A 27,850-nucleotide genomic window follows, 5' to 3' on the forward strand; every position below is an offset into this window, starting at 1 on the left:
GTGTGTGTGTGTGTGTGTGTGTTGACAGCGGGTCATTAACGGCTGTCCACGCCGCGCAGGGAGCACCGTCCGCCCGCTGCCTGAGCAGGAGGACGCCTTAATGCGGCTTCCAGGAGTTCGTCGGATGTTTTACGTTTTTCCGGAGTCCAACGTTTTGAAGACACGTTTTTTTTGGACGCACGAGCTCGGTAAGTGAGCCGTTTGTCCCCGCAGCAGCCTTTAATATTAGCCTGCAGAAGGTGTGTTATTAAAGCGGTGTGAAGATTAATTTATTGATTTCAGCCACGATTGTAGATCCTATTTAACTTAGTTTAGTGCTGACTTTTGGACACATTTGTTCAATTATTGACAAAATCTGGGAAAATATAATATTAAAACAACCTCGTTGATATGAGTACTTAAAAATGTTTAAAAAAATGCTGATTTAATTTTTTTAAAGTACTCATATCAACCCTCTATTTGTTTTTAAATTGTTCGGTTTAATTATGTTTTTGTTCATATAAAATCATTTAAGGTATGATTTAATGTGTTTGAGCAGAAACACAATTAATCTGCTGTTATTGGATGTAGTTTTATGTAAGAGGAGATGCTGTGGGATTCATCTGATCATATTTCATCTGATTTTTAAATGGATTATATTGATTTTTATCAACCAATATAAGTTCTTCACACATGTATTGATATCTGTGTGTCAACGTTGTGTGGCAAGATTCATTTCAAGTAATTTAGACTTTAAATTTAGGTTTATACTGTATACATGTAAAAGAAACATGGTAACACAACTTTTAATCACGAAAATCTTTTTAAAACCTGTTGGGATGCTAGTTGGTCGATGTCATTAGCATCCAAACCTGCTGATTACTGAGTATATTCAGCAGATTTGCTTTACGTAAATGTTTTTCTCACAAGGATTTCTAATATTTCTAGACGCAAAACAACATTTATTTTGAAAAGACAACATTCAGTTCGATAGTGCTTTAAATCAGAGCAGGATGCAGCTTCACTGCAGGGTGGTAGATATCGAACCGTCTGTGCTGGTTTTATAAAATGTATAGGAGGATGGTCCAAATTACTGAGCGGCCCGACGGCCACACGGGGGGATAGTTAATTAAATAAAATGATTTATCAGCATCGTGTCTTTCTAACCGACAAGTTCTCCTCACGTCGATATGTTTCACGGGGGGATGAGCCGGCCCATAATGCTGCTGCTGCTGCTGCTGCTGCTGCTGCGGCTTCTCTGTAACTTTGCAGTCTTTGTTTATGTTGACACAGATGTGGTTAGCATGCTCACTCCTACGTAGTTTTAATCGATGTAACTCAAGTGTGAAGGACAAAAAGTCGTCCTTCTGTTGGATAAAAACAGAAGCAGTCACATGTAAAGAGCTGGTGCAGAGAGAAAAAAAGACACGTGGATGCTTTGTCTTCAGTGAACATGATGGAGAACAGAACAAAGCTGCGAGGATTTAACAGGACTGACTGGATTGGACATATTAAACGCAACTAGAGTGCACGACCAAGAAAAAGGCACCAGCAGAAAATCAGAGACCAAGCCATAGCATGTTGCTTGGTAACCGTACTACCACTCTTACTACCACTATAGTTTAATTTTAAAACCAGCGAATGCTTAACAGAAGTCTGAGTATGTGAATATGACAAAATGATTCTCTGATAAATACAGTTTGACTAAATTAAGACACTAAAGGACCCTTAAAGGGACACAAAACAACATGAACTATAATTATCGCCTGGTGGTTTTATCCCTCCACAAACCACTGACATTTTAATTAACATCAAGATCTGACTGACAGTAGACGATGCTTCAAATATGGAAGCTACAGATTTTAAAACATTGATGCTTCACACCATCTTTAATCCAACTGCACAGAAGATCTAAACAACCGGCACAGTTTCAAGGTGGAGACCAAAGATTCGTGTCACCAATTCAGTATCTGACCACATGTGAACTATGGTCACTGTCTGCCCTTCTGGTCCTGAGATATTGTGTTAAATTAATAAACGGAACGAATTTACAGAACGTTGTGATGTCTCTGGGTGGTTGACCTTTGACCTTTTGGATATTGAATGTCATCACTTCATCATTTGAACGGATTAGAAACCTTTGTGAAATGTTGCCATAATTAGCTGTCGAATTATTTGAGTTTTTGTTAGGTCATAGTGACCTTTGACCTTTGATCAGCAAATTCCAGTCAGTTCATCTTTCAGTCCAAGTGAACGTTTGTGCCAAATTAGAAGAAAGTCCCTCAGTGTGTTCCAGAGATATTGCCTTCACAAGAATGGAAAAGACGTGAGGTCACAGTGACCTTGAACTTTGACCTTTTACCACCAAATCAGTTCATCGTAGAGTCCAAGTGAACATTTGTGCCAAATTTGAAGGAATTCCCTCGAGGCGTTCCTGAGTATATCATGTTCACGAGAATGATTTGAGTAAAGATCACAGTGACCTTGACCTTTAGCTTTTGACCACCAAAATTGTATTCAGTTCATCCTTGGAACCAAGTAAATGTTTGTGCGAAGTTTGAAGAAATGTCTTCATGGCGTTCTTGACATATTACGTTCACGAGATCGGGAAGTACACGTATAACCTCAAAGAGAAAAAAATTACGTGATTTTGTTTTTTTCAGGTTTCGTTCAACTGCGATGTTTTTCATTTTCTTTTTCTTTCATTTTTAGCTGTATAGTCCATCTGTTGTTTTTTTTGCATTTATCTGAATTTTTTCCCAGTCTTAACATCCAGCTTCTGTTAATATAATATGCAAAACAACAAAACAAACATGTACACATTTCAAATCTGAGATTAAATGTTCCTACCCGTTCTTCAGACTCCTTTATCCCAAACTCTAAGAACATCATTTCATTGTCTTTTATGCCAAAAAAAAAAATCCCTGCAAATTCTCACGAGCTACAAGTACAAGTGTTCTAAATGATATACAAAATATTAAAATTGCACATATTTTAAATATTGAAGCGTTTATCATGTCATCAATCAAGTTACAACTTTTAACTTTAAAGTTTAGAGACATTTCAGAGTGTTTTCCTTTTCCATGTGTCAGAGACAAATTTATTGTCCAGCTATATTTTTAGAGTAAAATCAAATAAGAGTTGATAACCTGCCATGGCGGCCAGTTTCGTAGCCAGACGAACATTTGGCTGCTGGTTGTGGTGCAACTTTTCACACCTCGTGAAACTGTGCGACTCATGAAGCGACCATTCGTTCTGTTTCTCCGTCCACGAGTTTCAGCTGCCAGACCGGCGAAGTTTGCTTTGCATTTTCTACACGTCGGTTTCGCATGTTACATCGCACCATGTGCACGAAGAAAAAGGTCAGACTGGCATCACATTTACCACCTGAACAAATCTGGGCTCCGAATCAGAGTTGCCACAAAGAAACGTCCCAACCGTCCCCTCTTTGAGGTCCATTTGTGGTTTTGACAATTATTTATATTTTTATATTTAAAATATTTAGATTTTAATCCATTAAAGTGACGTCAACAACTCAAAAATGTTGATTTCTAATGAAAGAAAGGTTCTCCCTTCCCTCCCCCTCCCCCCAGTTGGTAAAGAGCAGAGTTCATGAATGGGGTCGCTCTCCGGAGGGCGGCGCTCAACCATCTGCTATTTAATTCAGTTTGACTGAATTCAATCTCGTTAAAACTGGAGTTCTTTGAAGGAGCAGCCGGGCATTAGCATTATTAGCATTATGTGTGTTGGGGGAGAACAGGTTGCGTTAAGAGCTGTTAATTTAATTTGGCAGATAACACGGATGTGACCCTCTTCCCTCTTTGTCAGATTGAATCGTTATCACTCGGTCGTTTGCGTGTCTCATTAGCGCACGAAAAGCTCCCGTAACTCTTACTTTAACATACTTAACACCTTCGACGGAAGCTGTGACGACGGGTCACAAGCAGCTTCATGTTCATGTGTTTTTATCTATGGAAAACGGAAAATGCTCAAAAACATGATTTATTAAAAAAGAGATTAAGATGAGATTAAAAAAAAAAAAACCTGAAAGGGAGAACTAAAACTGTATAAATTGTGAAAACAACAATTTTATTGCCTCTTCTGGACCGACCTTCATCATTTATTTTGAAAATTAGTTGATTAATTGAAAATTAATCTTTAAAGGGAAAATCAACCAATTATTTTAGCACCATTAGCATGATAAGATAAATTGGGCAACAAATATTTTGTACTAAAATTTCACATTAAAAATAATTTATTGAGTCCATAAATCATTTGGACCAAAAAACGTCAGAAAATAGTCGTTTTTTAATTCTTATTTTTTTCAACAGTCAAAAACCTAAAAATATAAAATTTTTAATGACATGAAGCAGAGAAAACCAGCAAATCCACACATTTAGAAAAAGCTGCACCCAGAACATGTTTTTGTTTTGACTTATTTCTTTCAATATTATCTTAATAATTGTTGTTAGATTATTTTCTGTCAATTAATCGACCAGTTGATCATCAGAATACTAATTAGCTACAATTAGGACGATCAAAAGGCCCAAAAACTTGAACTGTTTCCCCGTTATCTAACGTCAGAGTTTCTGACTGACATTTTCCACAATATTTGACATTTTACAGATGAAGAAAACAACCAGTAGATTAACTGGTAAGAAAATAATCACCAGTTAAAGCACTTTAAGTCGACTAATTGAATAACTGACTCGTAATTTCACCACTAAAACAAAACAAACTCCTTCAGTTCCTTCTGCTTTGACCCAGTTTGTTAAAGAAAGAATAAATCGCCACCACTGGAGTCCAGACAGCCTGATTTCCTCCAGAGGACACCAGATGTCTCGGGTCCAAAGGACCGCAGGTCTCTATTCGTCGGCGGTCGACCTCAGTCCGACCAGCGGCGGTCTTCCTTCGGTTTACTCCCCCCACAAGACGCCCCGAGGCTCGGCGGTCCTTTTGTCGGGCCGCCGGGGCTCCTGCTGTCATCCACAAATAGACCCGGAGCCTCGGTGTCACACATGAAAGGAGGGGACAGATGGAGACGTGGTTCGCCTCGACGGCCCCCCAGAGACGAGCTGAACTTCCAGGAGAGCGATTGGGAAGCAAGAATCAAAATAGAACTTCAATCCCAAACGAAATCACTACGTAAACTATTTGAAAGCGTCTCAACTCTCTTTTAAAGCTGCGAGGTTAAAAATGAACAACGAATCAAAGCTGATATTGAAGAGTAAATAACCGGCTCTAAAAACTCTGAACAGCAACTCTGACAAATCTGATGCAACAGAAACTTTCATCCCAGTAGCACCAGGCAGACTCTTCCCTGACCCCCCCCCCCCCCACCCACACACTACACACACACACACACACACACACACACACACACACACACACACACACACACACACACACACACACACACACACACACACACACACACGTTGGTACTTGTTGGATCACTTCCAAGCTTTTAGACTTATTTTAGCAAAAAAGGGACAAAATGTTATCGGGACGGGTCAAGAGTTTTTGAATTTTCAAAGTCAGAAGATGATGAATATTTAATAAGAAAAGGAGAAGATGAAATGTTGCGATTAGAGATGGGCATTTCAAGCAAAAACACTACTTGATAACCGCTCAGAACTATTCGACTATAAACGTTGGGATCAACGGACTGTGCTCGGTGCTTCACTCTACAGGCGGTGCGCAGCTGTGGTAGACTGATGATCTGCTCGCTTCACCTGCAGACTTTTTGTTTTGAATGAACTTCACACAGAACTTTTTCACGGTCTCAGTTGTCGTTGCACGTTTCTGCTTTGCACACCGTGAAGTCTAATCTCACAGCGACACACAGTTTTACCTGCAAAGGTGTTCTTCTTCTCTTTATGTTATTTAATAACGGCTAGCAAACAGCTTAAAGGTGCATTACCGCCAGCTTCTGACGGGAGTAATGCATTACAACCAGGCGCCGGTAAAAACTGGGGAAATAATGAAGAACCATTGATTGTTTATAAAAGTGTTCGTAGCTTCTGGGTCTGAAAAATGAAGCCGATGCAGAAGTGTCTTCAGCTGCAATACCACCGAGTGCCACTAGAGGTCGGCTCCAAAAAGCCTCCGGCTCCATAGACTCCCATTCAACTTCTCTCATCAAATACAGTGAATAAAATGTCTCCAGCAGTTTTTGGGGGCGTGTCTGTTTGATTGACAGGCCTATGGTGCAGTCAGGTTACAGCTATCGGTGGGCCCGGCGTAGTGTCACCGGGTTTCCAATCAGATCAGTCAGACCCACTATTGGCTCCTCCCCCAGCTCGTCCAAATATGGTCACTTCCTGCTCCAAAATAACAAGATGGCAACGGCCAAAATCCAAACTGAAGCTTCGGAACCGCCGTTCACAAACCAACGGGTGACGTCACTGTTGGTTGCTGCTTGGGAAGAACGAGTCACGTATACTAACCGATTTTTAAAAAAAATATATCTTAAAGACTATTCAAATGTTCTAAAACCATGTACAATTCTTACCTTTAAATAATAATCAAACAGTTCCCAGCAAATATGAAACTGTATATTTGCCGTCGTTAGACTGTTAAGTTTCATAATTGGCAATCACAGGATATAAAAACAGACTTGACAAGGTTCAGATGTGAATCTGTAAAACTTGGAGGCCGATTTAAGTCCGAATAAAAAAAAAAAAATTGCTGCGTAATCAGACATTTTTTACTTTTAAGTGGTGGCGTTCAGGTCGGTCTGCCACAGTCGGATGCTTCGGCAATTCAGTCACTGCGGTTTATAAAGTCAAAAAAAAAAAGAGAAGTGCAGCTGCAACACAGTGGCTGAATCACCAGAGCAAAGCAACACGGGAGCCGATAATTCAGAGTCTGAGAGAAACCAGCGGACGAGTTTATCCTCCCAAACCTGAACCAGATGGCCTCGGCTGTAACCACGGTTACTTTCACGGAGCGAGGCAATTACAGCGAGAGGAATCTGCTGCCTGTGTGGTCCCGTGTGGAGCCGATTAATCTGCATGGAGGGGTTCGACGTTAAAGGTCTTAAAAAAAAAAAAAAAACGGTCTTCTGGTCACACCTGCTGTATTGATTTCACTTTATAAACAGAGAAGCGAGCGGACGCCTCGCTATCTACCCGCCCACCGCACCCGTCCAACCTCTCGGTGGTGGGGGTGGGGGTGGGGGTGTAATTGGGTCTCTGGAGGATTACATGTCTACCTCCAGTGCACGACGCTTTTACTTTCATCTCTTAAAGTTTTTTGTTTTATTTTACCGGCTGACAGCTCAGAACTGTTGGGAGGAAATCTCTTCAGGGTTTTAAAGCGGTCTGATAAAAGCTTCTAGTGGTGGAGTTCCTCTTTCTTTTTCCTTCTTCTACTTCTTCTTCCTCACAAACGATGTTCAAACAGTTGAAAGTTTCAGGCGTGTTTGCTGATGACGTTCGAGATATTCTGGGAGTTCAGAAAAGTTGTTCAATTGTTGAGTTGCTGCAGACGAAGCAGGTTGAAGCAAAGTGAGAAAAACTACACTGGTAGGTTGTTTCTAGAAGTTCATAACCGGACTTCATTTCACAGCGTGAATATATATGGAGTCTGGACCTCTTATCTTTTTAAACATGACAAATCAATCATATCTTTTTCAGTTTTAAGAGAGGGCAACAATATCAGCACATCTATTGAATGGAGTACTATGAAAGTACGGGGCGGCACGGTGGTGCAGTGGTTAGCACTGTCGCCTCACAGCAAAAAGGTTCCGGGTTCGAATCCGGTCCTGGGCCTTTCTGTGCGGAGTTTGCATGTTCTCTCTGTGCTTGCGTGGGTTCTCTCCGGGTTCTCCGGCTTCCTCCCATCATCCAAAAACATGCACCTCAGGTCAGGTTACCTGGCGCCGCGCTAGTGGCAGCCTGCTGCAGCAGCTCCCCCCTGAGAGCCCCCCCTGAGAGCCCCCCTGCTGTAGTGAAGAAATTTCCCCTCGGGGATTAATAAAGTGAAATTAAAAAATAAAAAAAAATAAAAATATGATGCGTTCTTGGTCCCCGGAGGATGAATCCTGATGCCGTGAACGTCACGCTGCAGCTTCTGATCCGTAAAGTTTCCTCCACGTCCCAAAATATGGAGACTGAAACGTCACAGAGGAAAACTGGAGGAATCCAGGAAGAGGATTTCTGTCATTTGTTCAACACAAAATCTGCTTTGAAAGGAGTAAATATTTCAGTGAAACACCGGACGGATCAATGCGTCTCTTTCCAATTGAAATCAAGTTGACTTTAGAGAGTTTAAGTGCTTTAAACGAACCTGAACTCTGCATCACTGAACACTTCTTTTCCCTGAAACGAGGAGCTCCCGAAGGATTCGCCTCCGTGCGCCTCTCATCTTGAACGTACATGTGATTTCCACTCGGAGGAGATAAGAAGTGAGCGGCGGAGGCTCGTCGCTGTGTGGGCAGCGCTGCTGTCAACACGTCTGAATCGTCCCCCACATCCGTGAGTCATGTGTCCTCCGTTTCTTTCATTAAAGGTCCGCATCACCGGCGCAGCTGCCGGCAGAAGACCTGCGGCCGGTCGAAGGACGGGAACGCGATATCCTGCTCAAAACATACCGCAGAGACATTTCACCGCGATCACACTTTCCTGCTCTTCGTACTCTGATTTTCCGGTGTTTCTGCTCCTCGGGGACTTTCTGCATATTGAAGATCTCACGGTGAAAATTTAAACAAGATCATTTCAAAACTGGAGACATATTTGTGATTTTTTTTTTTAACTGTATAAAAACCCCGACCTGCCTGACTGGGTTCAATGTTTTCATCATGTAAATATGTAAGAGGACAAATGTGTAATACATATTTGAAACAAGTGTGTCAGAGCTGAGGAGCAGAAGACGGATTTGATTTTGTGGTGTCGGGTTTAAACTAATGATTATTTTTTATTTTTTAATGAACCTGCTGCTTATTTTTATAATTAGTCAATTTGGTCAATAAAACATTAGAAAATGGTAAAAAAAAAAAAAAACACGTCCAAGATGACGTCTCAAAATGTCTTATTTTGTCCAAAAACCTCTGAAAAATATTAAATGTATAGAAACAATATTTGAAAAGTCCTGCAAAACTGATGCAGATTAGTTTTCAGTCGTTCGACTAACTAATAAATTATTGCGCATTCTCTCACGAGGCTTTTATTTTGAAATCCTGTCCAGTGACGGCAGCTGATACAGATGGTGTCAGAAGTCATCCGCTGAGTAATAGTTCACTCGGCTGCTCCGTCATGCTTTTATGTGTTAACTTCATTACAAGTTGTGTTGTTTTTTTTTTTTTTTTATAGTTTTGAATCACGTATTCAAAAACAACAAAAAACCCGACAACGTGACTCATGAAAGCGTGAATCACGACAACACATGAGTCAGTCTCCTCGTTGAAGTCACCGAATAAACCGGAGGAACATCAATCGTGTCGATTGATGTGCAGAAGGCATCGTTTTCTTTTGTGTAACTTGAGTTTGAAAAGGATATTTTTAGTTTAACGAGACTAACAGAACAGAAACAGCTTTTGCTTTGAGCTAAATGCTCATGTTAGCATATTAGCATTCACTAATTTGCCCAGGACTGTTAGTATCCAGTTAATAAGATAAGTTAAAATAACTAATAAAATTAACTTTATTAATCCCACAACCTATCCATCTCATGAAGGTTTCTGCTTCATCCTGCTCCGTCTGTTCCTCTGATATTTGATGATAACAACGTACTTGCTCCTCTCGTCTACAGCGGATGTGAAGCAGCAGGAGTTCAGAGGCTGAAAGCTGAAGGCTGCCGTCGTCCCGCCGCTACGTCCGAACCAGGAGCCATTAAACAGGTACAGATGGTACGATGCTTTCTGTCCTTTTTTTGGCTCAACTTTCAGTTTCAGTTTTTTGTCCATCCGGGCGGTCGGGTCGTGGTCGTTGGCCAAAGAACAGCTGCTGCTGGACGGTGCTGCCTCGCACCTCGTCTTTAACCTGGAAACCAGGATGTAAAGTTCAGGATACTCGGGTATTCACCAACAACGATAATCATGTTTGTAAAACTACGGCCGCAATTGGTAAATATTGGAAACGCTGGTGCAGTGGTTGGAACCTCGGCTGGGACCCTTCGGGTACTCCGGAGTCCAAAGACGCGTTCGGTGAATCGGTGATTTCACAATTCGCCCCAAAAACCTGCTTCCATGAACGTGCAATTAATTCGGTCAGCTGGCAGGAAACTCCGGTTGTTGGATCCATGATGTCGGTTCTAGGTGGCGAATTTCTGTGTTTCTGTGTTTCCTTTCAGTCAGACTGAAAATTGTTTAACGATTCATGTAAAACTCTTGAGCTTTTTGTCCCAATATATGTTGATTTGCGCGACTCCTCGTTTCCTCGACCTTCACGACGGAGTGCAAAGGTCGCCCGACCCAAAAGAGACACAACAGACGTGTTAATGGAAAACACAGCAGGCAGGAATAAAAGAAGAGATTATTTCTTAACTGTTACTGTAAGAATTACGTCTATTTTCTGTTTTCTTTCAGTCAAACTGAGAATTTTAAGGATTCATTTAAGAATCTGAGTTCATGAGCGACGTTAATTCAGTCGTACCAACTGGTGAACTTCTGCAAAGATCATCAGACGTCACCTAAACAGTCCGGTCGACGTACTTTTGACATTTTCTATTGTTGAACATGAATTCTTTGTAGCTTTTTGGGGACGTCTACTTTCTCTACTGAAGACTTCTGTGTGATATACGTGGGTTTTTTTCAGTGCTTCTTTCTTCATTGTGCAGATAATTGCTTCGGTCTGCTTTACATCGTTCAGACGGGCCAGACGGAGTGATGAATGTAAATCCCCTCAGAGGTCACGCTGATTCAGCTTATTTACACCCGTCGGATGTTTTTTCAGCTTCTTTCACTTCAGCAGAAACGTGTTCGTTTGTGCAGTTTTACAATAATCGACGAAGAAAAAAGTTTCTTTGAGTTTTACGACGTCGGCGTTCACACACACACACACACACACACACACACACACACACACACACACACACACACACACACACACACACACACACACACACACGAGCGTGTTGCGGTCGGCAGCAGATGGTGAGCTGGACTGTTCAGTCGTCTTCACGCTGCAGCTCCGCTCGCTCCCCGTCATCGTTCCCGCCCTTCATTAACGCTCGATAAATATTTAAACCCAAATATTCCCTCGCTGTCACGACCCGCCTCTTTTTTTATTATTCTAAATCAACAACAATTAAAGCGACATTATTCTTTTAAAGCCTCCCTCGCCTTTTCCCTCCTCACGTCACCGTTCATCACGGCTCCGAACCGACGGGCTGGAAAAGCCGAACCCGCAGCGCCGACTAAAACACGACATGTTTGCCGATACTGACTCCGGCAGTATTTTAGGAATGAGATGAATTATTCAATTCTCTACATTTTGCTCTCTGTTTCAGGGTACAACTTGTCCTTGTGGGTCTGGTCGGCGCCATTACATCACTTTCAACTCAGTTCAACTATGACGAAATAAATCAGGATGTTACGGAACAATTTAAACATTAATACATTTTTTATTTTACACAACACATGATTGATTAACTTTTGTCCAAATATTTCATGAAAACCCAACGGAGTATGGATCGTAATGTTTAGGTTACATCAAAGCTTTGTTACTGATGGTGTAACAGTAGAAACATGACCTCAATTTTAGCCTCCAATAATCAATACCTCCCTCGGAGAGAGGCTACGAACCGACACTGTTTAAACAGGTCAGATAGTGGACAGCTCCTGGTGCTGAAACCAGGTCAAAACTCAACCAGAAACCCATATCGGTCCAAATAAAATATGATTATAAGGCCATCAAGGGGCCCAGAGGAGACATGAAAACAGACAAAACACAAGCAAACTGAGAACCAAACACAGAAAATATAACCAAACACAGAAGCTTCACAGAGCCACGACATTTGTTAATACCAATAATTCAAAAAGCTCTTACAAGACGCGTCATGAACTCCTGCAGGTTCAACTAGATGACAAGTCGGGCTACGAACAGGATCTCTGTTGGAGCCGGTTCTCTCTAAAAAAATAGACAAAGTTTTCTCGGCCTACAATAAAACGACCCCTAGTTTTTACAATTTCGAGAGAAAGTACATTTTCATCAGATTCTCCACATTTGTTATGATTCACTTTCAGAGCAGTAGTCTGTAATATCGTTTGTTTTTTTCACTCTCCATGGTTTTCAACACTGACTGTAAAAAGTTGCTACCGTGGCGATGACGTCTACGTCTCTCTGATAACGAGTGAAGAAGCGAAGCTAAATGAACCCAGACGCTTTGAGCTCCTCGCTGGAAGCGGCTTGATGATTTTTTGGGGCTAATCAAACCAAAAAGAAAACCTGCCGGTGACCCTGCGAGAGCTTCGTTGCGTCGTGCTTCGCCGCCTCCGTACTTCCACGTCTGTTTAGCATTCAGAGCCAATCTGGACTCACTTCTATGTATTCTTCACGCATACTTGACTTGCGATGCATCTCGCGGCCTTTTCCAGAGTCAAAGCGTGTGAAAGCAGATCATTCGATGTCTCCTCTGCCGGGCGCCATTTACTGTTATGAGTCCCTCAAAGGCAGAAGCTGTTCATGTGACCGGTCGTCATGAGAGAACGACTGAGTGTGTTGAGTGGTTATAAATTCCTCTTTTAAAACACTCGCCCGAAGCTTTCTTCGTCTGAGACGTCTCTCTTGTCTCCGACGAGTATTTCTCACACGTCTTCAGCAAATTACTTCGCAATAAGACCTGTTAATTCGTTTTGCTGAAGTACCTCGTGAACCGACTTGGAGGATAAATGATTCAGTCAGTGTAGACGGAGATGAAAGTCGAGCCCTGAATATTCTCTATTCAATTATTTATTGATGCCTTTTTGTGTATGAAGTGCGATCAAAAGGTTCAGAGGTTCCTGTTCTGTAATGAAAGGAGCGCAGCAACAGAAAAGCAACGACCTTCGTGAGGAAGTATTTAAAGTGTCGTCTCTTCATCGACATCATCAGAGTTCCACGACGTTGACGTGACCGCTGGTACAAGAACATTTGTGATTTCACCTGAAACGTCAGCAGATTTTGGAGAACAGAAAATCTTCAACACGCCGGCTTACAGCCGAGTGTTCCTGAGCCCATGCAGTGATTTCCATTCAAGAATCATGGCTGTTTTTATAGTGGCCCAGGCAAACATCAGATTTTACAAAAGTAAATCTGAGGAATTTTAGCAGACTTTATATTATTAAATGTTTTTTGTCGCCTCACTAAACTTTTAGGAAAAAGTCCAACCCAAAGTGGAAGTTTAGTCCCTGGTTCCTTTTTCAATAAAGAAGAACCAAACTGGAGTAAAACCACCAGTGACAGATTTCAATTACAACTGGTTTTTGACTAGTTTTGGGTTTGGATTTGGACTTGGTTTCAGACTCGGTTTCTGACTCGGTTTCTGACTCGGTTTCAGACTCGGTTTCTGACTCGGTTTCAGACTCGGTTTCAGACTTGGTTTCTGACTCGGTTTCAGACTCGGTTTCTGACTCGGTTTCTGACTCGGTTTCAGACTTGGTTTCTGACTCGGTTTCAGACTTGGTTTCTGACTCGGTTTCTGACTCGGTTTCTGACTTGGTTTAGCCCAGATATAGTCTGGTTTTTAGCATCTTTAGGAACCTGTCACCGATCTTTGGATTTAGGCCGTCTCAGCATCTTCTTCGTCTTCATGTAAAGCCACTCCAGAATAAATCTGAGACGATCAAACTCGTCATGATGACGATGCAGAAAAATCTGAACATCAAAGTACCTGAAAGCTTTAGCGCGGCACTGTCTAACCTCACAACTCCTATACAGAAATAGTCTTTTAATTGTCTGGCATTAGATACTTAAACTACTTTTACAATTTATTTTTACACCGATGCTTTTCTCTGTAGCTGAGTAAATGCTTTAAATACTTCCTCTTTGCTCTCCTGTCACTCTCCAGTCTCTGAACCAGCATTGAGCCTTTTTTTTTTTTTTTTGCTTTTGCAGTCCAAGTGCGAGTTGATCAAACACCTGAAGCACCTGCCGCGTCGTCCCGCTGGGAGAAGCAGGCTGCAGGATTACTGAATACGAGCGGAGTGATTCTCCATGACTGCAGAGCAGAGAGGGAATCATTTGTGGCCATTCTCTGTGGAGCTGCGTGAAATCAGCCAGCTGTCCCCAGACCTATTTTTGAAAAGGAGCTCAGCTGCTCAGTGGGACTGCGTTTGTGCGTTTGTGCGTTTGTGTGTCTGGTACACCCACAAATTTCAAGGCACAGGGACAAAAGGACCAGCGGCTTTGTGTCATAACCAGCCAGATGCCAAAAAAAAAATCCTTTGACTAACCAATTAAGGTGGCCGTTTATTCGCCGTCCAGGTGTCCAAACACTTCAGCCTGAGTTAAAAGGGACAGTTTCTACGTTTGTTGTTGGGAAGCATGTTTTGCAAGATTGCAAACTTCCGCAAATGTTGAGAAAATTGCTTAAATTTGCGTTAATTTTTGCATTTATTTTTTTCTGGAAAGACTGTTATGTTTTCAGTTTGAATCCAAAACAACATCATTACATTTTGATTCATCCAGACTGTTTCCATCAAACGAAAATGTTTCCCCTTTTTGGTTTTGATCCCCGTTAAGAGCACTCGGCTCTTCACGTGTTTTCACAGGTTAGCGGTTGAAGTGCGAAAAAGCACTTTTCTCATTTAAACAGCAGCTGCCGGTAATTTATTTACAGCTGATTTCTGTATTGGAAATGCAATCGTAATCATGTAATAATACTAACTTGATTAATTCATGATTACTTGTAATCACAGCAGCCGTTTTTGCTATTTAGGATTCATGACTGTTTTTTATTCAAGACATCTGTTTTCTGACTTTCCATCTTTGTAATTACGGCTGCAGTTTATTTGATTGCGGCGTACAATTATGTTTCCTCTAACGTCGCCACAAAGCTCACTGTTACATTTTTTTCTTCGTTCCTAAAACCGCCGTCTGTAAATGTGTTTTTCTTTTTGTTCGTTTCATAATCACACACCTGTCTGGAATTGGAATTCGTCTGTAATTGTACGGACGTCACATGACAGACAATTTGCCTTATTTTATTAACCCTGACCTCAACCAAAGAGCCCGCAATTACCCAGAGTGCACCAGCAGTGACAACCCCCCGGGTTTAATTGGCTTCATTAAAGCAAAAGCTCCACACGGAGACGTTGAATTAGCCGTAAAAACACATTTACACAGCCGAGAGTCTGTCGATGAGCGGGACCGTAAATAAGCAGGAATTACTGGCATTCAGCAAATCTGTCAATTAAACCTCAGCTTCCACACATTTCTTTTCCTTTTTTTTTTGTTGACATTACATTTACCTCACACTTTATTTGTTTAAATTGTGCGTTTGGAATAAAAACGTTCAAAGTCTGAAATGTAAAATCTAATTTGATTTATTATGTAAAAAGACCAATTAAAGTCAATAAAAGAACAAAATACATCAAACAGAATACGTTTTGTTCGTGCTCTTTAGAACAACTGTGTTCAGATGGTCCGCTTCAGACAAAAATTTGTTTAAAAAAAAGACAAATAAGGTGTTTTAATGTCAGATTTATTCAAGCTGAGACTGTGATTTTATCTGTGTGCGGTCCTTCCAAATAAATACCACGAATGATGAATGCTGTGGCTCATTTAAACTGAGATTTATTACCGTGTAAACAGAGAAAAAGTTCTGCATTTTCAAACAAAAAGTGTAAAAAAACAACAATTTGGTACCAAATTAAATTTTTCAATATCAGTTTGTATCGAAGAAGTTCGGTTGGTGCCATTAAAGTGTGAAAGTCCCGAGTCAGCGACACGTCAACGCACAAAAACACATCAGACAAACTTTTATTGGTTTGTAAAGTTAAAACACTTTTTCCCGTCTGAAATCTGTCTTCAGTGAAAACAGAAAACTGTGGTAGAGACGAGCGCTGATAAACACTTTGGATGATCTCCAACACGCATGAACACAGTCGTTGTTGTTGTTGTTGTTGTCTAACCAGGAACGCGCACCAATGTGATGATTTGATGGAGTTATTAGACGGAGCTGCTCGCCGTCCCCTCCGATGTGACAGGTGGCGATACGTCAGCTTCGACTGGTAAACACCATCAGGGACCATAAGTGCACAGTTGGTCCTCTTCACACCCCCACCGACGGCCTCACTTACATCAACATGTCCTCGCCACCAGCTAGCGTCTCCTCCGTGTGTCATGCTGTCCTGCAGGGACACGCTGTCGGTGTCGCGGCTGCCCGATGTGTCATCGTGCGTTTCCTCCGTCCAGCTCGTCGTGTTTGCTCGTATCAGCGCGATTCCAGTCGGAGCGCCGTGAACCGAGTCTTCAGTGTCTGAATGCAAACGAGCTGCCAAAAGGACAGTCTGCGTTTTTTAATATCTGGGCACGCTTTAAACGAACAATGCACGGTTCATTTGTTGAATGAAATTATGATTCATAGTCCTGGAACTGTTATTAAAATGCAACCTGCTGATGTTTCTTCTGTGACTGAACTGAAGTTGCAGCTGAGAGTTTTTAGATCAGGTTTAATGACAACAGTCATTCTTATTAAGGCTGTTTTTACAGTTTTGATGTAAAAATCTTGAATTTTTCAGAGATTCAGAGACTGTCCCTGTTGCGCGGGAACAGTGCACAGCACTGTGACCCGCACAGTCCAGAAAAGCTAAAACCTTCATGAGGAAGTATTCCAAAATGTCGTCCCTTGATCATCATCACTGAGTTCCAAACGTTAACGTGACCGCTGGTACGAGAACATTTGTGATTTCAACACTTTACAGCCGAGTGTTCCTGAGCCGATGCATTGATTTCCACTACAGAATCATGGCCGCTCTTCAAGCAGTGCCAGCTGCTGCTGCTGATGTTGATTGACAAATCCAACTTGCAATACTTACCTGTGAAGGTTATTGGTTCTCTGTGCACGTCGCTGTATATTTGTATATTTACGATATGTTACATGTTCGTTTGCATATAAAGAGAGGAAGACAGCTCCGATTACCAGCTGTCACTCAAGACTCACGTGAACACGTGATAATATCAGGTGTAAACAAAGAGACGTCCACTGAAACAACCACATCGAGCCCGAGGTGTTTCAGTTGGACCTCACAGTTGTGGAGCTGTTAGTGACTGATGTTTTTTAGGATTTAGGGTGTTAATATCGAGACGTGCAACAAAAATACATCACAAATGTGCTAATTACAGTTGCTTCGCTCCTTCAGTCGTACTTCAGATCAAGTGCGGTGCCGGAGCCGGAGGAGGCGGTGGTGTCAGCAGAGAAATGATCATTATAACAAGCAAAGAGTGACTTTAATCGATGTCTATTTTAAAAGGGAAGAAGTCTCGTAACCCTAAATAATTTGTAGGATTTGTAAAGACGGCTCCCTCCTAACATATAAAAACGGAAAAATAGAAACTGTTATCAAAATAAATAACTTGTTATTGTAACTTAGGTCCTTGTTTTGAGTCTTTTGGATGTCACAGCTCTTAAAATATGAATTTAAATAAGCGTTTTTCTGTTTTTAATCAACATGTGTTTGTTTGTGTGTGTGTGTGTGTGTGTGTGTGTGTGTGTGTGTGTGTGTGTGTGTGTGTGTGTGTTCAGGGGCAGGGGGAGGTTTCAGCGAGAGGCTCAGCCATGGAGGGCGACTGCCTCAGCTGCATGAAGTACCTGATGTTCATCTTCAACTTCTTCATCTTTGTGAGTTTTGGCACTTGTCTCTGAAATTAAAGGAGAGCAGAAAACAATCTGGTGAAATTTTACATTATTCACAGCTGGGTGGCTCCCTTCTGCTGGGTGTTGGCGTTTGGGTGCTGGTGGACCCGATGGGCTTCAGGGAGATCGTGGCGGTCAACCCCCTGCTGTTCACCGGGGTCTATGTCATCCTGGCCTTGGGAGGCATGTTGTTCCTGCTCGGCTTCCTGGGCTGCTGCGGAGCGATCCGGGAGAACAAATGTCTGCTGCTCTTTGTGAGTCCAATCAAGTCAGGACACAAAGAACCGATTTTTGTTGTTGTTGTTGCTGTAATTACTCCTTCGTTTCATAGTAAAAGTTACTTTTCTGATGGTGCCCGTCAGAAACGGTGTACCACAGGGCTCTATGCTCACTCCACTTCTTTTTAAGTTGCACGTGGTTAACTTTCTTCCTACTCAGTCACAGCCTGTACACAAAAGTGGACGTAGCTTCCGGGTCTAAAAAGTGAAGCCAATGCAGAGGTGCCTTAAACTGCAATACCACTAAGGGCCACTAGGGGCTGGCTCCAAAAAAGGCTCCAATTAAAAATTCCATATGATCCCATCATTAGTTAGATGTTAGGCCTCAAAAAGTGGTTTGTTGAGGGTGGGGTTTCTGTTTGATTGACAGTCAGGTTCCTCTATAGATGGGAGGGGCGTCATGTCCTCAGATTCCCAATCAGATCCAGTCAGATCCACCGCTCACTCCTCCCCCAGCTTGCCCAAATATGGTCACTTCTGGCTCCAAAATATGAAGACGGTGATGGTAGTTCAAAGTGTCTTCATCACTGATTGCCACTTGTGCTCAGTACTTTCTTTTTATTTCCAAAATGTAAACATACAGGCTAAAAACACTGGGCTTGTTTGTTATTATACCTTCTCGTGCCACATTAGAGAGTTTGAATACTTTTCTTACTGAGCAATTTCAGTTTTGGGGTTTTTAATACATTTGAGCATGTTTTCCCTTTAAATTTATGGACTATTAAATGCAGATTGATGCAGAAAAGAACATATTTTCCTTTATCTACTGTACATATACTGTATATGTGACAGTATGCTTGTTATATTGAGTTCCACAGTTGAATCTGAAGTTTTAAAAAATTTCATTTTATAAATTGGTAGGTAGGTAGGTATATACTTTATTAATCCCCGAGGGGAAATTTTTTCGCCACAGCAGCATACATACAGGAGCAATAATAGAAACAATAGAATAAAATAATAATAGAATAGAATAATATAATAGAAAAGCAATAAAATAAAAAATATAAATATAAAATATAAAATGCACAGTACATACAGTATATATACAGTACATTAAATATCTATATATATTATATACAACAAACCAATAAACACAGTCAACATATATATACAATATACAAGCAACCAAGAAACACAGTCAACAGTGTTATTGTACTGTGATGGATTTTGCCAGAGGTGAGTTATTGTAAAGTCTTATGGCAGTGGGCAGGAATGATCTCCTGTATCTGGAATGATCTCCTGTATCTGGAATGATCTCTGTATCTGGAATGATCTCTGTATCTGGAATGATCTCCTGTATCAGGAATGATCTCCTGTATCTGGAATGATCTCTGTATCTGGAATGATCTCTGTATCTGGAATGATCTCCTGTATCAGGAATGATCTCTGTATCTGGAATGATCTCTGTATCTGGAATGATCTCCTGTATCAGGAATGATCTCCTGTATCAGGAATGATCTCCTGTATCAGGAATGATCTTCTGTATCTGGAATGATCTCCTGTATCTGGAATGATCTCCTGTATCTGGAATGATCTCTGTATCAGGAATGATCTCCTGTATCTGGAATGATCTCCTGTATCTGGAATGATCTCCTGTATCTGGAATGATCTCCTGTATCTGTCCTTGTGACAGCAGCTGGAGGAGTCTTTTGGAGAACGTCCTCCTCTGTCCCTGCAGCAGGTGGTTGAGAGGGTGGACAGGATTATCCAAGATGGACAATAGTTTGTTCAGCGTCCTCCTCTCCACCACCTTTTCCAGACTATCTAGTTTGCAGCCAATGATGGAGCCGGCCTTCTTAACCAGTTTGTTAAGTCTGTTGGTGTCTCCGGCTCCAATGCTGCTCCCCCTCCACCTCTCCCCCCCATCAGACCCCAGCGAAGTACAGTTCACTGGCCACAACAGATGGTAGAACATCTCCAACATCTCGCTGCACACATTGAAGGATCGAAGTTTCCTCAGAAAAAAGAGTCGACTCATCACCTTCTTGTAGACAGCGTTGATGTTGGTCTTCCATTTCAGTCTGTTGTCGATGGACACACCCAGGTACTTGTACTCCTCAACCAGAAACCAGAAAATTGACCAGAAACAGAAAATATTCTTTAATTATTGTTAAAAAAAAAAAAGTTTTAAATGAAAACAGTTGAATATATTTATGTGTTAAGATTTGTAAATCAGCCAGTGCAAGTGATGAAACTCCAGTTTGGAGGAGAAACTGACCTCTTGTTTGTATGTTACATAAGACCAGGGTGAAACAATACGAGTGCGCCATCTAGAGGAGATGAATGTAACAGAAACAAAATCACACTCGGGCTGATGTGCAGGTTTCACTGCTGCTATGCAGACTTAAACGTGATATTTTGGTTTATTTTTTTGCTTTTATGTATGTTTGACATTTAAAAATGAATCAAACCTTTTAGCCTTAAGCGATTTCTTGAGAATACAAATCAGTAAAAGCTCCACAGCTGTGAGGCCGATTGAGCAACTTTGAGACTCAGAAACTCAGACTTGGAGAATAATAATTATGTGAAATTTTAGACTGATGTTATTGAACTCGACCAAATCTGATGCCCTGAACACGTCGTACGTGCAGACTCGTTTGTTCAGAGTCGCTGCAGAGCGATGTTCCCGTGCGGAGTCTCGGCTCGCCGCGTAACGACGTCACATCTGCTTTTGTCTCAGTTCTTCATGCTCATCCTCTTCATCTTCCTGGCGGAGCTGGCAGCTGCCATCCTGGCTTTCCTCTTCAGGGAGCATGTGAGTACCGTCCCCAGATCAGTTCAGACAAGTGAGGTAACGAAGCAAAGAGTTAGTCAGCACAAAAGCTGCCAATTAATGTGTTCAGTCTCTATTTTCAGTTTCATTTCTAACCGTTTCCCTCTGTAAGAAGTCCACTACAGACAGAAATACTCTGCTTTAATGGTAGTTTGTCTCTGATGTCTTATTTCCACATATTAACTTGTTGAATTTCTTTATATAACATCTCCTTCTTCAGCCATGAATAGTTTTCAATCATCAGTTAATCCAACGTGCAGTAAACAGGAAACAAAGACAAACCAGATTAATATTTGTTGTGAGCACATTTTATTGTTAGAACAGCTTCAGTCCGCCTCAGTGCACCTGAACAGTTCTTCCATTTACTTTGCAGGAGAACTTGTCACAGTTTTCTTTAGATTTTGCTGTCCTGGTTTTTGGATTTGATTTTGAATAGTGTTGCAGTTGGTTTTGGTCTTGTTTTGAATTGGATTTGAACTTGGTTTAGGACTTAATTTGCACTTGGTGGACAACTGGTTTTGGATGTGATTTTAGACTGGTTTTAAACTTGGTTTAGGACTGAATTTGGACTTGGTTTTAAACTGGTTTTAGACTGTATTTGCAGTTGTTTTTAGACTGGTTTTGCAGTTGGTTTTGTACTAGTTTCGGACTTGGTTGAGAACTGGTTTTGAACTTGGTTTGGGACTGAATTTGGACTTGGTTTTAATCTGGTTTTGGACTGGTTTCACAGTTGGTTTTAGACTAGTTTTGGACTTTGGGTTAAAGAGGCAGATTTGGCAGCTAACAGTTCCTGGACTTCTGACCTGGACTGTGTTTGTGTCTCCGTTCAGTTAACCAGAGAGTACTTCACCAGGGAGCTGAAACGCCACTACCAAGGTCGCAATAGCACCGACGTCTTTACCTCCACGTGGAACGCCATCATGACCACGGTGAGGCGTCCATTCTCCAATCACCGCTCCTCCTCTCGCTTTCTTTGCCACCTTATAAACATCATTAACCGCCACTCTGCTCCTGCAGTTCGACTGCTGCGGCGTGAGCGGGCCCGAGGACTTCGAGGAGAGCCTGTTCAGGCTCCTCAGCCCCAGTAAGATGGTCCCCGAGGCCTGTTGCCAGAGGAACAGTTACCCCGGAGACGTCGGCGTGGAGCAGTGCGTGAGCGGCAGCGTGGCCTTCCGACACAACAAGGTCAACAGAGGAAACACAGTTTACTGCCCTTCAGGTTCAACGACTGAAAGACGAGACACAGAAAAGCTTTGAGGGAAAGTTTCAGCGCGACGACGTGAAAACAGAATGAAAAGTGTTGGATGTTGACATGCAGGCAGCGTTTTCACCGTCATAAAGAAACATTCACAAAACACACACAGGTTCAGCTTTACTCCAACAGAAAACAGAAGTAAACAAAGTGTTGCTTATAGTTTCATCTACTGGATAAAAACTAAAGAATAAACAGAGATTTCAAGCAAAAATATTCTTCGATAATCTCCTGGAACTATTCGACTATTATCCAAAGTGTTTTTCGGCCTTCTTTCACCTTCTGGCGGGAGTGACGCGTTACGACCAGGCGCCGATAAAAACGGGGGAAATAAAGACTAACGATCAACATATACCAGATATTAGGCCTTAATATACGCATAGACTGATAGACTTTTGTTTATATTTAAATGAATATTCATATATTTTTACCCATCTGTAATAATTAAAAGTCTCTCACGGTTTTTATTTGTAGGACATTCTTAACATGCAACTTCAAAATCACTGCAGGTCAGAAGTACAGTGACATTTCTAAAGTAGATTAAAAATAACAAGTAAAAGTGTCTAAAAACAAAGAAATAATAAATGAGACAATAATAAACAAGGATCCTATTGTGCTGAACAGCATTTCTTTTATTTAGTTAATTAATAGTCATGATATCAATAACTGATGAGTCATAGTAGTGATTCTCTTAATTAAAGACTTCCTTAACAGTACTGTGTTAAAGGACTTAAAAACTCTTTGTGTGTGTGTGTTGTGTCTGCAGGGCTGTTACTCAGCGATGGTGGAGTACTTTGAGACCTACATCTACACAGCAGGCGCTCTGGCTATCGTGGTGCTCACCATCGAAGTACGTACTGTTTGTTTGTCACAGACTGACCGTCGTATTACATGCTTTGGTGTTGTTTTGGGTTAGAAAATAGACTGAATATAAAAGTGTTCGTAGCTTCAGGTCTGTAAAATGGTTCCGATCCAGAAGCGTCTTCAGCTGCAATACCAGCGAGTGCCACTAGAGGTCGGCTCCAAAAAGCCTCCGGCTCCATAGACTCCCATTCAACTTCTCTCATCAAATCCAAAGTGAATAAAATGTGTCCATCAGTTATCTCGGTGTTGTTAGCTAAAGTCACTCCTTCTTCTTAGTTTTCTGGAGGTCCATCTGAAAATAATCCCTCATTCATTAGAAAAGAAGATTCAAGAAGACCTGTTTTTGGGGGCGTGTCTGTTTGATTGACAGGCCACTCGAGCACCAATGGTTAATTAATTCACTGCTGAAAATCATCCGACAAATGTCCTCCCGTTTGTTTGATAGAAACTGTGAGCAGATGCTTTATAAAAATACTTTTGGAAAAGGAAATGATTTATTCATAAAAAGGTTGTGATGTATTTGTGAGTCTTCAACACCTGCCTGACCTCCGTGTGTCTCGCTCTCCCTCCAGCTCTTCGCCATGGTGTTTGCGATGTGTTTGTTCAGAGGAATCCAGTAACCACGGCCTTCGTCACCTCCATCATCATCATCATCATCATCAACATCACGATGGCCCACATCAGAAAGGAAGAACTGACAAACTGTAAAATATGACACGTATTTACACAGTGGTAGTTAATGTGTCTCGTTGGTTGTGTGCTCGACATCATTTTTGTACTTCACAGCTGCAGGATTTCAGGTTCTGCTTTTGGGCACAAAAAACACAAACAGGAAGTGAGCCGAGACGTAGACGGACACGCCGGCGGCTTCGGTCCGGGACCGACAGGCCTTAACGCCGGAAACACGCCGACACGCGGCACAACGTAAAGATGTATAACCTTTATTTCACCCCGAGAGTCGACACGCGTCAGTCGTCACGATTAAAGTACAAACGTTCATTTTATTTTTATAGATGTGGAAATATGAAAACTTTCAGCCTCGTGAAGGAACAGTTATCTTAATCTTATTCCAAATGTCTTCTTAACTTATTTTTTACTTGAGGTCTGCTCGTAATTTTTTCATTATTTCATTTCGGCCTCGTGTATTCCCCACGAGTCTCTACGAGGTCAAAGGTCAAACTCAGCCTGACCCACAGAGACACAATAGAAACGTTTAAAGGGAAATAAAGCAGAATCGTCCTTTAACTTTGACTAAATGTCTCGTTTGAACTTTGATACCACCAGTTTGTACGATGGAGGATTCGGACCACATCGAGACAAAACAATTAGAGGAAGATGTTTTTTTTTATTTTTTTTAATTTTGCATTTCAACAAATAAGTAAAAAATTACGAGAATAAAGTCAAAATTTTGAAAAGCAAAGGAAAGCGCGTTTGGATCTCTGAGCTTCACACCTTCACGATCAAACAACTCGATCAGTCGCCTTATTACGTCTTTCGACACAAGTGTTAACCAGATGCGGGTGTTACCATGGTTACGCTTCCATCTGTCCATTTCCGGCTATTTTGGTCTGAACGAATCTGGCCACTTCCCTCCGAGTTCACGTGGTTTTCTCCTTCTGAACAGACGCAACTTTCTGCACAATCTCTTCAAAGTCCTGAAAACGTATTACCGAACTGTGTTTATGTGCTAAAAGAGACATCGTTTCCTCGTCGCTAAAACCGTTTCTGAAGTACGATTGCTCAAATCACAATTTGATTTAATCTTGAAATGTAATTTTATTCTGTAAATATGATTTAAAATTATTTTGCAACATTTTAACTTTTTTCTCAATGTTTCGACTTTTTTCGCAACATTTTTACTATATTTTTAAAAGTGAATCTTTTCTTTCATTAATCCTCTTTTTTTTTCCTTCATGTTGCCTTAATACTTTCATTGTTGTACGTTTGTGCAGCAATACACTTATTATATTAATCAATATTCGCCTTCAGTTTGTGATCACTGATTCATTCACATTAAACTTTAAATTCTTTAGTGGCTCCCCCTGGTGGAGAAAGGAAGACTATCATCTAAGAGAAAAAAATCTTAACGTGAAAATCACGGTGTTTGTTGGAGTGTTTGTTACAGGAGGTCGACTGTCTTCAACACAAATCATTAAAACACTAAATTTAATTATTTTCACGGTCAGTTTGGATTTTAAATCTTAGTTTGTTTATAAGAGTTTGTACATGAATGCAGGGTTCTGTGTAAAGTATTATAAGTACAGGAGTGTTCAGTATTTAAGGTGTGTGTGTGTGTGTGTGTGTGTGTGTGTGTGTGTGTGTGTGTGTGTGTGTGTGTGTGTGTGTGTGTGTGTGTGTAAATAATCCTCAGGACTGTGACAGTGTACAGCGTGTGTTCTTCTTTTTGTGCACAGTGTGATGTGATTCATTTTGTCAGTAATTATGAAATTTAGCTTAAAACAACCTTTTTTTTCTGTTTGTCTAAACTCTGACTCTGATGGTCATTAAAACTGATGTCTGTGGTTTTACTGGTTTTTATTTGTCATTCATGCATGAATACTGCAAAAAAAATGTATAAATAAATAATTCAATCACTGATGAAATTATGCAAATGAAAAGTCGGATTATATTTAAATGTTTCTCCAAATTTTATCTCATGTTTACGAGAAAATCCTCGAAATTCAGAATATAATAAGATAAGGCAGAAAAAAAAGAAACACATCTTTAACCCTTCAGGTGTAACTTTTTCCTGCAGCGCCCCCTGGTGTGTGGATGGCTGCACCTACAGTTTGTTTCCATGTAAAAACAAAACTAAAGCCTGCTTCATAGAAATCCCCAAATATTTTTTTAATTCCACTTTGAGCAAATTCTGTCGTTATGGCATCTTAAAAAAAGACTGCGCTGGCAGAAAAATATTTAAATAAGTTCACATATTTTTACTCACAAACTTAATTTTTCATTGTAGTTGAGAAAGTTGCTCCTTAAACTGCATTTAAAAGACAAATAAAAAAAATAGCTTCATAGTATTTTGGAGACTTCGTGCTGTTTTTTAATGTTCATGTGTTGTGCACTTTTATTCTGAAAGTGTCAGGTGCAACTGAGCTCCGCCTTTGTCCTCTTCTCGTTGGATAATTGGAATTGTGTCGGCCATCTTGTGGTGTATATAAAGTCCGTTTTTTTCTTCCTGCTATAAGGCACTGGATGAACAAAGAGCCGACTTTTCCTCCAAGTCTGTTAATAACAGATTTTTATTCTTGTAGAAACATCAACAGGCTTTTTTCTGTCTGATTCAGCAGTTTCACATTACAGGCAGCTCTTCTGGACCTCAGATTCAGTCCCTCTGGAGGCTTGTAACTCGACCCGACCGTGAAAACAGAAGCGATAGCAGCCGGGTGTCGCTTCTGATCTCCGAGCTTCGGCTTCTTCCATGTTTTCAGAAAAGATTTCTTAAAAGTATCCGAAACCTGTCGCGTCGATCCGTCGCCAAATGTGGACGACACCTCTCGAGCACTCGACGGCTGCTCTCTACCTCGGACTGGTTCTGTCACAGTTGGTCGGAGACGGTAAGTTGAACAACACGGACGTTATTTAATGAATCAACATGTAGCTGTTTGGTATTCAGCAGCTAATTCCCCCCCCTCCAAAAAAAAACTGTCCTCATTAGCTGCTATTTAGCTGTAAATTACACAATATTTCCCTGAAAGTCCTGCATATGGTTGTTGTGAAATATCTCGGATGTAGAGGAGGAAGATTTTGAGTTGTCCAGGTTCAAACTATAAACTATAAAATGAAATTCAGGCTGTAAATTTGAACTTCAAACTTTAAACTGCCAACGAGGTCTTTTTTTTTAATCCTGCTCAGCTCTGATCTTCTCTCCCAATTAGTCATTTTATTGAAATTCTCTGCTGTTTATGGCGACCAGTCCCTCTTTCCCACAGAGCTCCATTTATATAACAATGAAACCAGCAAGGCTTGTAGTCAAGAGCTCCGCCCCCTTTTATTAAACACACAGAGATCAGAGGACAGAAACACAGCAGAGACTCTCAAACTGAGCTGAAAAAACAAACAAACGTGCTCATAAATCGATTAAATAACATGAATACAGTATTTATGTTATGATGCTGAGTATAACTGTGCATTAGTGATATTGTGGGCGTAAACTTAGCCCGTGTTTGGTTTGTTACAAGGATGATGCTGTGCTGTTTATATCGTTAATACTTCGAAAAAAGAGATTTTCAAGAAGAGTCGGTATCGGGTTTCAGCTGTACGTATATCAGAGTATCGTCTGCATAAAGGAGGATGTTAGTGCTTTAAAAGTAGAACGGTGAGGAAGCGTAGTTTGAATAAAAGCTCGTCTATCGCCTCGAGTCTGAAGCTGTTTGGTAGAAACCAGGTGTTTGAGACTGGAGCAAAAACAATGAGCTAAAAGGGCCTAAAAAAAAAAAGCTCTGCGTTTTGAATTCTTGTGCCTCCAGGCGCCACCGTGACGGTGCTCTGCCGGCCCGGTGAGCGCATCACTCTGCCATGTTCGTACCACTATGAGGACGGGACGAACGTGTCCCAGCTGTCCGTGCAGTGGCGGAGTCCTCGCCACCAGCTGCTGTGTCACTACATCAAACATAAGAACTTCCAGAACTGCAGCGCTGGCTACGCCATCGGCTACCGGCCCGGCAACATCGCGCTCACCGTCCAGCGGGTCCGGCCGGAGGACTTCGGGACTCACGTGTGCTCCGTGACCAAACGGCACGAGTTCTCCGACTACAGCGTGGAGCTGGCCAGGATGTCGGGTGAGTGTGACGGGTGACGGGTGGGGGGCGGGGCTTCTAGTCTGCATTAAGAGCCGTTAGCCTTTCAGAGGCTAGAAAGCTAAGAAGCTAACGGCTGCGATGCTGACAGTAATGTTTGTTGTCCTCTAGAGTCCGCCAC

The 27,850-nt window shown here is 41.4% G+C and overlaps 1 protein-coding gene across 4 annotated transcripts; it reads left to right on the top strand.

Annotated features, from left to right (window-relative positions):
- LOC138631174 (tetraspanin-18B-like) lies at positions 1-25,446 on the top strand. Of its 4 annotated transcripts, none has more exons than XM_069715962.1 (9): positions 87-188; positions 9,733-9,829; positions 17,647-17,742; positions 17,817-18,011; positions 20,716-20,790; positions 21,639-21,737; positions 21,826-21,993; positions 22,827-22,910; positions 23,497-25,446. In XM_069715962.1, exons 2-9 carry the CDS (start codon positions 9,827-9,829, stop codon positions 23,542-23,544), a joined length of 768 nt encoding a protein of 255 aa, XP_069572063.1. In that variant the 5' UTR covers positions 87-188; positions 9,733-9,826; the 3' UTR covers positions 23,545-25,446. The 4 variants fall into 4 exon arrangements, with proteins under 4 accessions (XP_069572062.1, XP_069572063.1, XP_069572064.1 ...); XM_069715963.1 differs by having other exon boundaries at positions 9,733-9,820; XM_069715961.1 differs by lacking the exon at positions 9,733-9,829 and having other exon boundaries at positions 1-188.
- The last annotated feature ends 2,404 nt before the right edge of the window (positions 25,447-27,850 follow it).

The sequence above is a fragment of the Brachyistius frenatus genome, unplaced genomic scaffold (genome assembly GCF_029030835.1).
Source record: "Brachyistius frenatus isolate BFR_SWC_R1_liver_20210118 unplaced genomic scaffold, ASM2903083v1 Contig_150, whole genome shotgun sequence".
Taxonomy (NCBI): domain Eukaryota; kingdom Metazoa; phylum Chordata; class Actinopteri; family Embiotocidae; genus Brachyistius; species Brachyistius frenatus.